The 15401-nt window shown below is 43.8% G+C and overlaps 1 protein-coding gene across 2 annotated transcripts in view; it reads left to right on the forward strand.

Moving 5' to 3' along the window:
• The first annotated feature begins 574 nt into the window (after positions 1-574).
• SNAPC3 (small nuclear RNA activating complex polypeptide 3) overlaps positions 575-15401 on the forward strand; it is a 34895-nt gene continuing 20068 nt past the window's right edge. The window contains exons 1-5 of one of the 2 annotated variants that reach the window (XM_068422269.1): positions 575-795; positions 7540-7617; positions 8851-8935; positions 10823-10927; positions 11455-11604. In XM_068422269.1, the coding sequence (XP_068278370.1) occupies positions 578-795; positions 7540-7617; positions 8851-8935; positions 10823-10927; positions 11455-11604 (636 nt within the window). In that variant the 5' untranslated portion in view covers positions 575-577. Of the gene's footprint in view, positions 796-1734; positions 5368-7539; positions 7618-8850; positions 8936-10822; positions 10928-11454; positions 11605-15401 lie in introns of those variants that run through there. The other variant, XM_068422270.1, reaches the window with a different exon arrangement.

Here is a 15401-nt window from a genome sequence, read left to right on the forward strand (position 1 = left end):
GTTGGCAAGCATTAAGTTTTTGCTTTGGTAGGAGAAAATGCAATTTTTCAATAAAGCACGACGAAGGAATTTGTACCGCTGTAAAACCACGGACACAGTGCATTTTTAATAACTTGAGATTTTTTTTTAGTATTTTTTAAGGAACGCTGCCAGGCACTTCCCAGCGTCGCAGGAGGAGCATTGCTACCGCTCTCCCCTCCCGTGACCGCCCCCCTGCCCGGCACGGCGCCCCTCGGGCCCGGAGGCCCGGCACCTGCCGGTAGCGTCCCTCCCCTGGCTCCCCACCGACGGCAGCCGCTCAGGCCGTGCCGCCGCCGGGGCGGCAGCTTTCCCGCCACTCCTCCCCCTCAGATCGCCCAGCCCGCACCCACAGCGCTCCCGCCAGCGGCGAGCGGCTAGCACCGTCCCCGGCAGCCTGCCTCCACCCCCGCCGCCCGCCTCCAGAGACCCGCCGCGGGAGGGCCCCGCCGCCCCGCGCGCCCGCCCACAGGGCCGCGCAGCCGGCCGCGGCGAAAACGCGTCACGGTCGTCCCGGCGGACTACAGGCCCCAGCGGGCCGCGCGCGGGCTCGGCGGCCATGGCGGCGGCCGAGGTGGCGGGGACTGCGCCCGACTACGAGGCGGCGGAGCTGTACACCCGCGTCTTCCGCGTGGGCGCCCTTGGCCGCTGCTGGCGGCAGCAGCTGGGGCCGCCCGACCTCTCGCTGGCGGTGGAGGCGGAGGCGGCGGAGGCGGCCGTAGCGGCGGAGCTGGGCTGCGCGGCGGCGACGGCGGCCGAGCTGCGGGCCGTGTGCAGGTGGCCGCGGGGCTGGCGGCGGGCGGGGGCCGCCCGCGGAGCCCCGCCGAGAGCCGGGGCTCCTGGCGGGGCTGCGCGGCGGTGTGCGGACCGGCTCCGCCTGACGCTGCTCAGCCCGAGGAGGGGTTGGAGCCACCGGCTTTCTTCAGGCGGGGCTTTACGGCCCCGGTCCGAGCGGGAGGCTTTGGGCCTCGCTTGGTGCTGGTGCAGGGGAGGCCGCCTCGGCCCGGGGATGGTAAATGCTGTCGCTCAGACGCTGCACCGGTTCCTCAAGAGTGGTGGGAGGTGCCCGTGCAAAACCGCTTCTGAACGGTCTTTTCCGGGTCTGGCCCATGCGGGTTTTTTATCTCCCGCGTGGAGAAAGACTAGTGGGGGAGAAAACACGATGTTTCTGCAGGGTAACGCTCGGCTGGCCGGAGCTTTATGTTATGGCCTTGAACTCATGAACAAACAGTTCAGTACTTCAAGTTGCTTAAGTAAATACTTAGCTACATATTACTTATTAGGTAAAACTTATGGTATCTGAGCACATACATGGTTTTAGGAGGCCCCCAGCTGCAAAATGAAAGGCATACCTTATATGAAGGAAAGAGCGAGGCATGTGTTTGCATTAACATCGTTTAGATGAGTTCTGGTAACTGGCAACGTAATTTAACTGTTGAGCTTGTCTGGGTCCTTAGCCTCTACGAACTTTCTGTCAGGGCTGGTGGTGAAGTCAAAGCTATGCGAGTGCTTCTTTGTGCTGGGTGTAGTGCTGTTCACCCAGGCAGCCCAGGTGGCACTAGGGCTGGGAAAGAGAAAAAGTCTGTTTTGCACTTGTAACTTCACTCGTATTTATGAGCCAGTGAATTGCAAACTGGTGTTGAAAGAACGAGAGAACCATCTAGGGGTTGAAGCAGCGGGACCTAATGTGCTAAAGCTGGAGGGCTTTCAGGTCACATGAATAGTGAGAATCATCTCTCACCTGTAGGAAAGGCCCGATTTCAGGCAGTAATTCCTGCAGAAAGCATCACAGTTGATGATTTGTCTATAGCTCATCCGTAAGGAAGATGTGCTAGAGTTCTGTTCATGTCAGTATTGCTTTGTACAAGTTCTGTTCTTCAACTATTGTTTCATCAAAGTATGAAAAATGACAGTGTTGTGTCATGAGCTTGTCCTTCTAAATGTTTTCAGAGTTATACCCCAAATTATGGGGATAACTTGACAACAAAAACAACATTAGCAACATTATTTGAGATTAAGTAATTAACTGGACAAAGTTCATTTGGTAATTATTCTTTGTTTAAATGATGATGGGGGTCTGAGAGAAAGGGGGAAGATGGGTAGGAACATTTGTTACTTTAGTAAAAGGCAAGGAACAAACAGAATAGGAATAGGAGCCCCAGAGCATGGAGTTCAGCGTCTGAGCCAAAGTATGCCTGCATATGTGTTGTATGTAACAGTGAGAGCTTAGTAAGCCATTCAGAAATCAAGACTTTTAGGGGCATTTTTAATGAGTAAGAAAGCAACACTTACTGAATTATATCTTGCCTTGCCAAAGGAGAAGAAATTTGCCAGGCATTCTCGCTTTTTCTGATACTAGCTGAACTAAAACAATGCTTTACTTCACCTGTCATATTTCTGTGACAAGGATAATTTTCTACCATTAGTAGGCTCAGTAAAAAGGCTAGAGGCTGATGTTAGTATTAAAAACAGTTCATGTATTCTTGTGTGGTAGTAACTGGGGGAATTATTCTGTAAGCTTTCCCAGTGCAGATGTAATCTCTGAGTGCTCCTATGCTGTGGCTTAGTCTCTGCAGTGACCCTGTTGCTTGAGCCTGTCTATTGCTATTTTCACTTGAATTCCAAGCAGATTCTCTATGCTTTCTTTATTTTTCCCTTCATTCATTCTGTTTTTAATTCTGTTCTGCTTTCTTCAATGTATGACTGCTCCATTTCATCTGCTGTCTGCATTTGTTGGTGTTACAGAGCAGTGCTGTCTGTTTGCTGCTCATTGTACTGTGGAAAGTGGTACTGTGTAGTGAAAAGGTTTGGGAAAGAAAAAAAGCACAGGCAGTCTATGAGGGGCAGTTCATCTGGCAGCTGCTTGTTGGCTTTGCAGGAGAATGAAGATAAACATGCATATCCTGGTGTGACCTTTCCCCTATGCAGGCTGGAAATCCCAATCCCTAATCTCCATGTACTTTTGCTTTTAAATTAAATAGTCCGAGCCTCTTGTGTCTCTCCTTAACATCAGCCAACCTCAGATCGCTACCTCTGATCACTTTCACTCACCTGCTCTGAGCGGTTTGTATTGCTCCCTTGAGAAGACATGAAAACACTGGACTACACCAAGATCTGTGTTATGGTGTCTTGGGGTCACATTTATTGTTGGCATAAATATAGTTTTCTAGGTGCTGAAGTGAACACATCCTGGGTGTAAACACAGATTTTTCTGACTCTGAACTACTTGTAAGAGAACTTCTGCCAAGTTAAGGTAGTTTTCTTTGGGTAGAGGAGAGATGGGAAGATGTGGATACTCCTCCTGTAACTATTTTTAAAATAGAAATAGGTTACGAGAATCTTTCATAGACTTAGGATTAAGTTTTTCAATATCCATAGTTAATCTTTTTTAGAATACAGTGGCATAGTGTATGTTTTAAGTATTCTTGACAACGTAGAGTTTTCTGGTGAGGAGAAATGGTATGATGTTTAAATGGTGTTTAACTCTTTGTGCTTTCAGTGTGTTGTGGTTGATTTTTTTTTTTCTTTCTCTCTTTTCTTCCTGTAATACATTCCTACAAATAGAATGTAGGGAAAAAATTCTGTCTTCACTCACTTGAATTTGACTTAGTAAGAATGCTTTGCATACTGCTCAAGTTCTATGCAGACAATTGTTACAGAAAAGGCTTGGGTTTTAATCAGATTTTAAACAACTATGAAATGGTGTCCTTAGCTAGGAGATTCCATCAGTAGTTCTCTTAAATAACCAAGGTGTTGGGAGGCTAAAGTTTTAAGTTTTGTTCAAATGCCTTAACAGTCTGTGAGCACAGAGGTTTACCTTGGGATTCATTATTGGTCTTTGAGCAATTGAAGGGCTTGAATGTTGGAGCTGCTAAGTTAATGTTAATTTTGTTTTGCCTTTTGAGTGGTTTGTTGTGTACATGTAGGACAGGCTAAGATTCAATGTGGATTTTGCGTAGGTCAAGGGACGTGAGGCTTACAGGTACGCTATTCCTCTTCAGCCCTAATTCACCTTCTTGTTTTATTAGAAGGGGTAGTTGTAAATATCTGTAGGGACGTGTTAGAAAGGTGCATTAAGCTAGCATTAGCGTCTTATCGTATTAGTATTTGTCGTCTTGTGGTATTAGTGTCTCAAAGGTGATGAAAGTACTGCCCTTAAAGTATATGCAAAAATGAAGAGTAATATAAATCACTGCTTACTGTGAAAATATCAGGCAAGATACTGAAGAAACTTCTAATTTCTAAAACTGAGAAAGCTCATCGTGCTGCCAGAATATTCTGGGAAAAGTAAAGTAACAGTGATTAAAGGCTTCACTGATAGTCTATATCCATGTCCAAATTTCCACAGACTTGCCTTTGGCCTTTTTATTTCTAGCCGCCTTAAAATATCTTTCTACGAAACATAAATTTCATAGAACACCGCATGCTTTTTTCAAGTGAGACCTTCAATTATTGTTCCTCATCACTCTCCTACAGTTCACCTCAGTGTCCATCACACACTATGGCCAGTGTTTTCTCCTCTACCATAACTGAGTGCAGTGAGTGTATTTGTGTTGCGTGCAGGGAATATTCTGTGTGGGGACATGGTGGAATCCCACGCTCGTGGCTGTCAGGAGTGAGGTGTGCTCAGTGCCAACTTTATATTGCTGGCACTTTTTTCTGTTAGGTGTATGACACTGACTACTTAGCCTTAATTTCTGGAGGGATTAGCATATACTTTCCATTTGTAAAGCCTGATTTCCTCAGGACCCTGGGCCAGATATTAGTGATGTGGTTCCACCTGGCTGCAGTGGAGTTACCCAGTAGGAGCTCCGGCGTGGCCTGTGTTAAAAGGCCATACAGCGAAGCCTTTCAAAGCTTCAGTGCATGTGAAACAATGACACATGTCATGAATTATTTGACTGATTCAAAATATAGAAAAAGGTGCTCTGTGTGTAATGTTCCTTTAGAAACTGATGGTTTCTGACTTTCCAGGAGTGAGAAATGGCAGTATCTGGGCTCACAAGGGTCCACAGAACTTGTCAGGGAAAAAAAAAAAAACAAACCACCGGGTGGTTTCTCTTTGTAATAGCTACCTTTCTGTCCTTAAAAGGAAAAACATGAAGCAGCTTACATGCCAGCTATTTTACACAGTGTCTGCTTGGAGCTGCTTTTTGTGAAATGTTAGGTTTTTTCCTGCAGCAGGCGATTAGTGGGCATGGTGTGGATACCACAGCCAGAGATCCCTGGCTTAGAGCTGTGGGAGGGAAGGAAAGAAAGCAGAAGTATTGTTGGAATACTAACATCGTATGTGTGCATAGAAGGGAAATGGGAAGCTGTCACTTTTGATGCAGGTGGAACTTCACAATGGTAGGTAATAGATGTTTTCCCTCTAAATAACATGTGTGGTGTTTAAAGAGCAAAATACATGGTCAGTTCTTCAAAATGGCAAGTCTTCAAGTGACTCGGGGCTTTTTGGTGGATGGGGTCACTGACCCATGTGCAGGAAGACGTAGATAAATAGTCTGGCCATGCTGGTGGGATGTTGATTCCACAGAAGGGTGAGGCGTGGGTTGCTTTACCTGTCAGGGGCTATATGTTACTTCATTAGGTGGGGTATTCATAACACTAACTTATGCTGAATGGAGAAAAGCCCCATCTAAAAGGCTAATGCTTGCTCTGTGTTCTCCAAAGGGCTGTTCTCCTCCTTTGCATTATTTAAATCACTATTCCTCAGCAGTGGTTCAGTCTGCATTTGACTCAGTTGTCTCTCCCTCCACTTCCTGAAGTGGGAATCTAAAGCTAAGGTGGATTGTATTTCCAAAAGATTGTAATTAATTGCTGCTTAGTTTCTTTTAAAATGGTGCTTCTGGAGAAATCTCCTTTTTTCAGTAACTTAAAAAGAACAATTTTCTGTTTGGGATGAAATTTGTAAGACAGGAGGGTTAAAACTCTTAGTGTACTGCTGGAGGGTAAGAAACTAACTAAACAGTAGTAAACTCAAATTATCTTCAATACAGAGTGACTTTAGTCAGAACTAGGCCATCTACCCACAACTAAAATTTTGTCTTTGACTTTTGCTTACTGTCAGCTGATACCAGTTGATTCCAGACTTCTATTTCTTAGTTACTGTGTATTCCTATGCAGTTCCATCCTAAAGGCTTATTCCTTACTGCAGTGCTAGTGTTACCTAGCTTGGTATTGTTGACATAGGGAACATGGTAAGATTATGAGGAACTTTATAAGATTATAATGAAAAATAATAAAATCAAATCATAAATTATATTCAGAATAAATGGTACACTCCAAAAATTTTTCCTGGACTTCACCGATGGTTTGTTTGTCCCATAAAGAGATGGGTTTGCACAAAAGTTTGCTGGGATTCAAACTGCATGTGGACCAAGGCAGTGGTATAAGCCATGCCTTTGTATAGTCTGCGAACAGTAGAGAAACAAGAGATCAAGTCTGATTCAAGCGGGTGATACTTCCTTATTTTAAATAATATTTCCTCAGACTGTTTATAAATTGGATAAAATTCTTTTGTGATTAGTACAAAATTATTACTGTCTTTGAGTCAGCATTATTCTGTGTTTCTAAAAAGGTAATTGATACTATTATAGTGTTTAACCTGAAGCCCTCAGATGGATCATTTGGTCTGCCGTTGTGGAACGGCATGGGGGAACCTCATGTTATAGAACTGTGGCAAGGGAGCAGATATGGTGTCCCACAGGATTCACGTTTTTGTGGTGTGTTTATGAGAAATTCCATCTTTATTTATGTTATGAAAACCTAACATTTGTATGATCAGTTTAAATCATTGCTGCAGCCAAAAGCAGTTCCACTTTTCCTTCCCACATCCTGCAGTGATTTGCACTACAGCAGAAAGCTATGGTTAGCTTTGGATTCTGTGCAAACCCAAGAGTGAGGTTGAAGAGGGTCTGACAATGGAAAGAAGGATACAAGGAAGAGTGGACCTGTCAGTTCTGGCAGAAGCGTTGTCTTATTCCCACTGGAAGAAATGTGGCATAAATTAATGCCTTAATACAGCGATGACAGCTCGTGCAAATGTGGTGGCTTGCCCATGTTTGTACCTGAGAGGTGGTGTTAGCTTTATCATGTGGGTTGAGGTTGACAGTTCCTTTTGGTTGAATCTATTTTGTCATATATCATCAGAAAATCAGAGTAGATGGATGACAGTTGAAAAAGTCAAGTGGCGTTTCTAGTTTATAAAAAGTATTGGACACACATTTTGAATGGGGCTTGTTAAATCTCTCTAGGCAGGTATGCTCCATTAGGCAGAATGCAAAATAAAGGTAAAATTTACCCAATCTCTGTGAAAGCCAGATATAAACACCAGGAGCCTTTGTCTTCTGGTTCTTTAGCTTAACAACCATACTGCCCTTTTGCCCTGTTTTAGGCTATGCAAGCTATATCTTGTTTATTCACATTTTGCTGTCTTTGTTCCTTTTTAAGAATAGCTTAACTGATTTTCGTTATGAAGTATGAAAAAATGTATAAAAGTTATTTTCTTTATTGTCCCAGCATTGACGCATTAATGTCTTCTGATAAAGAAGAGGACCCAGATGTTATTCCTGAAGACAGCAGTCTGCTGACTCTTCGGTATGTTGTGATGGTGCACTCACAGTACCCTGACATGGGGTGGGTTGGGAAACAAGCACAAAAGCACAGCTGGCTGCTTGTTCCCTTTCCAGGCAATGGTGTACTTTCTGAAGCAGTGTCCAGAAGTACTCTAAGGGCAGAAACACCAGCTTATGATATGATAATTGGTATGAGCCTTCTGCTTGAATCTTACTTAGGAATTTTTTTATTAAGATATACAGAATATGCCATCTTTCTTGGAAGAACTTAGCATTTCTGGACCTGGGTACTTCTGAACTAGCACCTAAATTTGGAGTGTGCAGGGACTTCTCATAATGGTGTGCAGGAAGTTTCTCCAAAGCTCTGTGAAAGAAATCTGTAGCTCTTACCTGTGGTAACCCACAGTCACATTGTAACAGCCAAAGTGTAAGTACTGAAGTTGTAGCCAGATACTGTTAGTCTGAACCCACTCTTTATAGAGTTCATTGATACTACTGGTGCATTTCAGAGGTTAAGCAACATATGTTAAGTTTCTATCATTTAGTGAACTTTGAACTCATACTTGGCTAGTTTGGGCCTTTGCTGTACTTGAATTTCAGTTTGTGTAGTACTAATGTAAAGAAATGTGTTAAGGTTGTGATCAGTGTTAAGTTTGATTGTTGCTGAAAACCTTCAGGAAGGTCTGGAGGGAAAATAGACTTATTCTGGAAGTTAAAAAGGATTTGGTGCTCATGCAGTGGTTAAATACATGTATTTTAGTAGATATTCTATGTATGACACTATTCTACAAATGATACTGACTTTTTTAAGAAAAGTATCTATGTCATGGCGTTGAGAATATTTGTAGTTTTTTTCTTGTTTTTTTCTTGAACGTGAATTGAAGTTCTCTGAAGTGGGAGGGATAGTTGAAACAGCTTCATCAAAGGTAGCCAAGTGTTCTTTCTAGGAGAGCCTCTTCAGACAACATTTTGTTGTTTTTTCTCGTAAGTGTTAAACTGCCCACAAACAACCTGTAGTTTGCCCATAAGGGGAAAGAAAAACACAAGCTGAAGTCCACAAGCTGGCCTGTGTACTACCAGATTTTATGGGAGTCAGGAGACGAGAGTATTGTAAATTAGTCTGTCATACCAAGACAGCCAGGAATCCTGCTGTTCAAAAGGTGCACTGTAGTAGCTTGTGTTGTTTAAAAGTATACCTAGAGATTCTGCATGGAAGTTGTTGAATTAAATTTTGTCCTGTGTTCCTGCCCCTCAGAATCAGGAAGAAGGCATTAGAAAGGAGAGAAGAAACAATTATTGTGGATCGAGCTTGCAGGCAAGAAACTCTTGCTTATGAGATGGTAAGTTCCCTGTCATCTCATACAATCTCCAGACAGTTCAGCACAGCCAAAATCCAATTTCTGGTTGCTTTTTTTATTTCATCACTATGAATCTCTGTACACTGTAAATGTTTGCAGATATGAGTTTGCTGGTAATGATTAAGATTAAAGACATTTTATAGAAAGATAGGACAGGAACTCTGCTCTTACAGTCTATTAGTACCGGATGTAGTAAGGAGGAACTCCCGTTTATCACTATGACTACTTTTATTTGGTTGCTACTAAAGCATTCTGTAGGGGATCAAGGGTACTGAGCATCGTGTGAACTTATCGGAGAGCTAGACAAAATGCGTAATGTTTTTGCCTCTGGAGTCCTGTGTTGGAATCTAAGCTTTAACGTGTAAAAGATTGTGAGCTAGTTTCTGTAAGGCTGAAAGAGGAAGACAGTAGGAGCATGGTGGCAGTAAGTTCCTAATTCTGAGCTTTGTAACTCAAGTTTCTCAGCCATTCTGAGCTGTCAGGAACTAGGAGTGTAGTGATCAGCCCCTCAAAAGCCATCTTGGAATTCGTTTATGCTTAGTACCTCTTTTTTTTAAGATTTATTCACAACCATTAAAGTCCTAAACAGGAATACTTAAGTTCTTAAATTTCGCAGTGCTGGAGTCCATGGCTTGAACAAGGAAACGATGAACTACTGTAGAAATCAGGGATGGAGGTGTAGTGAGGAAGGAGCCTCACTTGTGACTATTAAACATTTTTTCCGCTTGAGGTTTCCTGGTCTGTCATGAGTGATCTTGTTTCAACTGTCCAGAGGCCCCGGCACATGATGTAAACATCGTGCATCAGCTGAGATGCAACAGCTGTGTTGGGCTCTTAGCCTAGGGCATATCTGAGAAAATATTTGCAACAAAAATTTTGATAAAGGGTCTCAGGGAGTGATGTCTTCTGTTTCTGAAGACAAGCATGTGGTCAGTTACTGAATCCTTTAAGGAAGCTGTGGTAATTGGTTTGAGTGTCAGAGCTGGTTGTGACCATGGTGTCCTAGAACAGGATGAGAGCAGTAAGAAACATGAGTTTGGAATGTGTCACATGAAGAAGGGAGATGCAAGGGACAGAGTACAAGTATCTTTGAACTGAAGTCTCACAGCGGTACGCACTGCTGTTGTTAAACCTGAAGAACACTTTGTGCTGGTGGGAAGTGTTTGTGCAGTCAATATTCTTTCTTAATTTGTTGAAAAAGGAGGAAACTGACTGCCACAGAAAAGTCCTTCCCTCATTCTCACAGCTGGGCTATGTCTTAAACAAAAATTAGGATGAAAATACGGAAATGCTTTCACTTCTCTTCTAAAACATAGTAGTGTGACAAGGGCAATGCCAGATTTTGGTTTTGAATTTTTGAGAAATTGAGACCTCCATCTGTGTCAAGCTTCCCTAATAAGAGGAATTGTTGCACTAATTTTTATTTTCATATACTTCATCCTATGGGTAGCTTCTAGGTCAGTCTTTCTCAAGTTGAGGGTTGCAATCTGCCTTTACATGTGAAAGCATTCAAAGAGCATTTCAAAGCATTAAGTGATGGAAGTTGGTAGCAGCTGCGTTCCATGAGGGCAGAGTGGCAGCGTGCTTTAATTCCTTTATGCAGGGCCTCTCAGTAGCCAAGGAGTAGCCAGCTATCTCGTAATTGCTGAAAGCACCTCAGCTTCTCCAGAGCTGAGGAATGAAGGAAAATGCTTGAAATCAGTAATTACAGCAGTTTTACCTTTCGTCTTGGAGGAAGTAGGCTATTATCAATTCAGAATTCTACACACTCAAGAACGAGTTACAGTTAGAATGTTTCTCAGAGTTTTATCCAGGGGCTATGATATATAAGTGGTTACCAATATAATATATATATCTTTATTTTTCCAGGAGTCACATGCAATTGGAAAGAGGCCAGACAATCCAACAGATCTAGTTGAGGAGGGAGAACTACTTTTAACTCTGAACATCTTCTATCCTGTCATATTTCAAAAGGTTGGTACTAAATTCTCTAGGTTGTATTCTGATGTCTCTTCCCTACTCAGGTAATATCTTGCCTTCCCAAGCAGTTAAAATCAGTGAGTCCACTGAGGGAGCATGGTAAACGCTTCAACTGTGGTAACTTCTTGAGGCTTTTTTGGAATCTGGTTTTCATTCTGTTAGTGGTTTGCAGAAGAAAATTTTTACAATAATTACTTAGCAGTTAATTGATTTCACAGAAAGCTCAAAATCTGACATTAAATAAATGAAAACTAAACTACTCTTTCTGGATTTGGGATACGTGTGCTCAGACTTTCTGTCTTTCCTACACGTTCTGGTGAGGTATGTGACTTTTGAGTTTCTAAATAAAACTAATAAATGGCAGCCTTAGGAGAGGCTGAGGCAAGATGCTGTTTAAAATCTTGTACAGAGAGGCGATGTGCCATAAGCTGCCTTTAAAGACCTGAAGCTATCAACCAAAGAGCAGTACTGATGTTGACAATTGATTTTTATTTGAAGCTTTTATGTTGTTTTCTTTGCAGCATAAAGACCACAAACCCTATCAGACAGTCCTTGTACTGGGCAGCCAGAAGCTCACCGAGCTGAGAGACTCGATTTCCTGCGTCAGTGACCTCCAGATAGGTGGTGAGTTCAGCAGTCAGCCAGATCAAGCACCAGAGCACATCAGCAAGGTAAAACCTTCCATGTGGAACTGTCTACATGTGTAGGAGCTTTGAAAACATACATGTGCTGGTTTTGGCTGGTATAGAGTTAATTTTCTTCACAGTAGCTAGATTGGGGCTATGTTTTGGATTTGTGCTGGATATAGTATTGATAATGCAGTGATGTTTTCATTATTGCTGAGCAGTACTTACACAGAGTCAAGGCCTTTTCTGCTTCTCACACCACCCCACCAGCAACTAGGCTGGAGGTGCACAAGGTGTTGGGAGGGGACACAGCCGGGACAGCTGACCCCACCTGACGAAAGGGATATCCCATAGCATATGACGGGGGAAGAAGAAGGAAGGGCAGGGACATTCGGAGTGATGGCATTTGTCTTCCCAAGTAACTGTTAAGGTGATGGAGCCCTGCTTTCCTGGAGATGGCTGAACACCTGCCTGCCCATGGGAAGTAGCAAATTAATTCCTTGTTTTGCTTTGCTTGCATATGCAGTTTTTGCTTTACCTATTAAACTGTCTTTATCTCAACACACGATTTTTCTCACTTTTACCCTTCTGATTCTCTCCCCCCATCCCACTGTGGGGGGAGTGAGCAAGCAGCTGCATGGTGCTTAGTTGCTGGCTGGCGTTAAACCATGACAATACAGGAGAGAGGGAGGCAGAGTTTTGTTTTGTTGGTTTTTCTTCAGTACTAAATTCAGCTGCATTGCTTCTGCCTGTCGGTCGCACTGCAAGTAAATAATTCTTGGTGGCATTACCAAGCTGACCTGTTTTGTGCGATGTCAAGAAAAACATCATTAATGCTACCACTGGGAAGTAGTAACACTGGCAGTGAGTTCTTGCATAGATGGATCCCTGTGGACTGACTTTACTTTGAGCTGTATTCTAAGACACCAGAGGTAATAGAAAGCTAAATGTAGGCCATCCCCCTCTGAACTTACATGCTTTGGTGTTTGCAACTGGGTACTGATCAAAAGTAGGAATGAAGATTATTCCCCTCTCCCACAATTGCCAGGTGTTCTCTGGGGGTGTGCAAAAGGAGACAATAAAGAAAAAGTACTCTAATTGAAAATACTGAAATTTCATCATTTTGATAATATATTATATCACATTTAGTATATATCATATCACAGAATAGTTGAGGTTGGAAGGGACCTCTGGAGGTCATCTGGTTCAACCCCCCAGCTCAAGCAAGGCCACCTACAGCTAGTTGTTCAGGACTGTGTCCAGATGGCTTTTGGATGTCTCCTAGGAGGGAGATTCCACAACCTCCCTGGGCAACATGTGCCAGTGCGTGGTCACACTCACAATGAAAACTGTTTCCCGATGCTCAGAGAGCACCTCCTGTGTTTGAGTTCGTGCACATTGCCTTTTGTCCTGTCACTGGGCACCACTGAAAAGACCCTGGCTCCGTCCTCTTTGCACCCTCCATAGAGGTGTTTGTATATGTTCATAAGATCCCCCTTGAAGCTTTTCTTCTTCAGGCTGAACAGTTCCAGCTCTCTTATCCTCTCCTCACAGGAGAGATGCTCTAGTCCCTTCATCTTCATGGCCCTTGAGGGACTGTCTCTGCAGTATGTCCATGTCTCTGTTGTACTGAGGAGCTCAGAACTGGACACTATTCCAGGTGTGGCCTCACTAGTGCTGAGTAGAGGGGAAGGATCACCCGCCTTGGCCTGGGTCAAGGCACTCCCACATGGGTCGGGGCAATCATAAGCACAAATACAGGCTGAGCAGAGAATCGACTGAGAGCAGCCCTGACGAGAAGGACTTGGGGGTGATGGTTGATGAGAAGCTCAACATGAGCCGGCAGTGTGCGCTTGCAGCCCGGAAGGCCAACCGTATCCTGGGCTGCGTCAAAAGAAACGTGGCCAGCAGGTCGAGGGAGGGGATTCTGCCCCTCTGCTCCGCTCTTGTGAGACCCCACCTGGAGTACTGCATCCAGCTCTGGGGCCCCCAACATAAGAAGGACATGGAGCTGTTGGAGCGAGTCCAGAGGAGAGCCAGGAAGATGATCAGAGGGATGGAGCACCTCTCCTATGAAGACAGGCTGAGAGAGTTGGGGTTGTTCAGCCTGGAGAAGAGAAGGCTCTGGGGAGACCTTCTAGCAGCCTTCCAGTACCCGAAGGGGGCCTACAAGAAAGCTGGAGAGTTACTTTTTACAAGGGCATGTAGTGATAGAACAAGGGGTAACAGTTTTAAACTGAAAGAGGGTAGATTTAGATTAGATATTAGGAAGAAATTCTTTACTGTGAGGGTGGTGAGACACTGGAACAGGTTGCCTAGAGAAGCTGTGTCTGCCCCCTCCCTGGCAGTGTTCAAGGCCAGGCTGGATGGGGCTTTGAGCAGCCTGGTCTAGTGGAAGGTGTCCCTGCTTGTGGCTGGGAGGTTGGGACTAGATGATCTTTAAGGTCCCTTCCAACCCAAACCATTCTATGATTCTATGACCTGCTGGCAGTACTTTGTCTCATGCAGCACAGGATCCAATTTACCTTCTTTGCTGCAACGGCACATTGCTGGCTCATGGTCAGCTTGATGTCCACAAGACCCTCAGGTCCTTTTCTGCCAAGCTGCTTTCCAGCTGGGCGGTCCCCAGCATGTAGTGGTGCCTCCCCAGGTGCAGGGCTTTGCACTTCTCCTTGTTGAACTTCATGAAGTTGCTGTCAGCCTGTTTCTCCAGCCTGTCAAGGTCCCTCTCGACAGCAGCTTTATCGTCTGGTATATCAGCCGCTCCTCTAAGTTTTGTGTCATCTGCAGACTTGCTGAGGGTACGTGCTGCCTCATCATCTAGATCATTAATGAAGATGTTGAACAGGGCTGAACCCTGTATCGGCCCCTGGGGGTACTCCAGTAGTTACTAGCCTCCAACTAGACTTTGTACCACTGATTATCACCCTTGGGACCTAGCTGCTCCATCAATATTATATATTAATAATATAGTATATTATCAATATACTATAAATCAAATAATATATGAAGTACAATCTGAGAGAAACCAGAAGATGTTACGTATTTGTATACAAAATAGTGAAAAGATGGCACATTCTTGTTTAAGGACACTGAAAGACATCTCAGATACTGGTCTTTTCATTTATATGCAGTAAATGGAAAAGTCTTTCTATCACTATGTAGTAAAGCACTAGCTGATTTGTTCTGAGACCAGATTGTTCTGAGACTGTCCTCCTGGGCATGCAGAGGAGTCATGTGAGGCTGTCATGGCCTCAACAGGTTGAGAATAGGCTTCCTCACACCAGTAACTTCCCCAAAGTAAGTGCATGCCGCCATGCCTAGCCTCCCAGCAGGAGCTTTAATGAGTGGTGTGCATTTATTCCATTTGTTTGTATCAAGCATGATTATGAATTTACAACTTGCATTAAAGTATAGGCTCAGTGTGTGTAAGTCTTCACAATAAAATTCACGTGTTGCTTCAGCATACAGGTAATCAGCCATCAGTGGGGTAGAATTTTCTTCCTTTCAGTCTAGGAAGGAAGTGGCACCATGACCTGACAGAAGTATGTTAGCTTTTCCAAATAGAGAAAATAACCTCTGACTAATTTAAGGATCCTAGAGTCTGCTTTAAATCAGAATGGTGCTCTGAGAGTCTGCAGGAAAGAGACTGTGTAAGTTAGCTCTTGATGCCAGCTTTCGCTTCTCTTGAAGTGCAGTTTGAGTACACAGTGAAAGGATCAAATTGCTGCTCTCATTGGTTAAGTAAACAAGTGTAGCTTGTCAGCTGATAGAGAGTAAAAGAGACTTTTTTTATTTTATTGGCATAAATAGACTTAACTTCTTTCATTCCTGCTACTTTT

Source organism: Nyctibius grandis, chromosome Z, assembly GCF_013368605.1.
Source record: "Nyctibius grandis isolate bNycGra1 chromosome Z, bNycGra1.pri, whole genome shotgun sequence".
Lineage (NCBI taxonomy): Eukaryota > Metazoa > Chordata > Aves > Nyctibiiformes > Nyctibiidae > Nyctibius > Nyctibius grandis.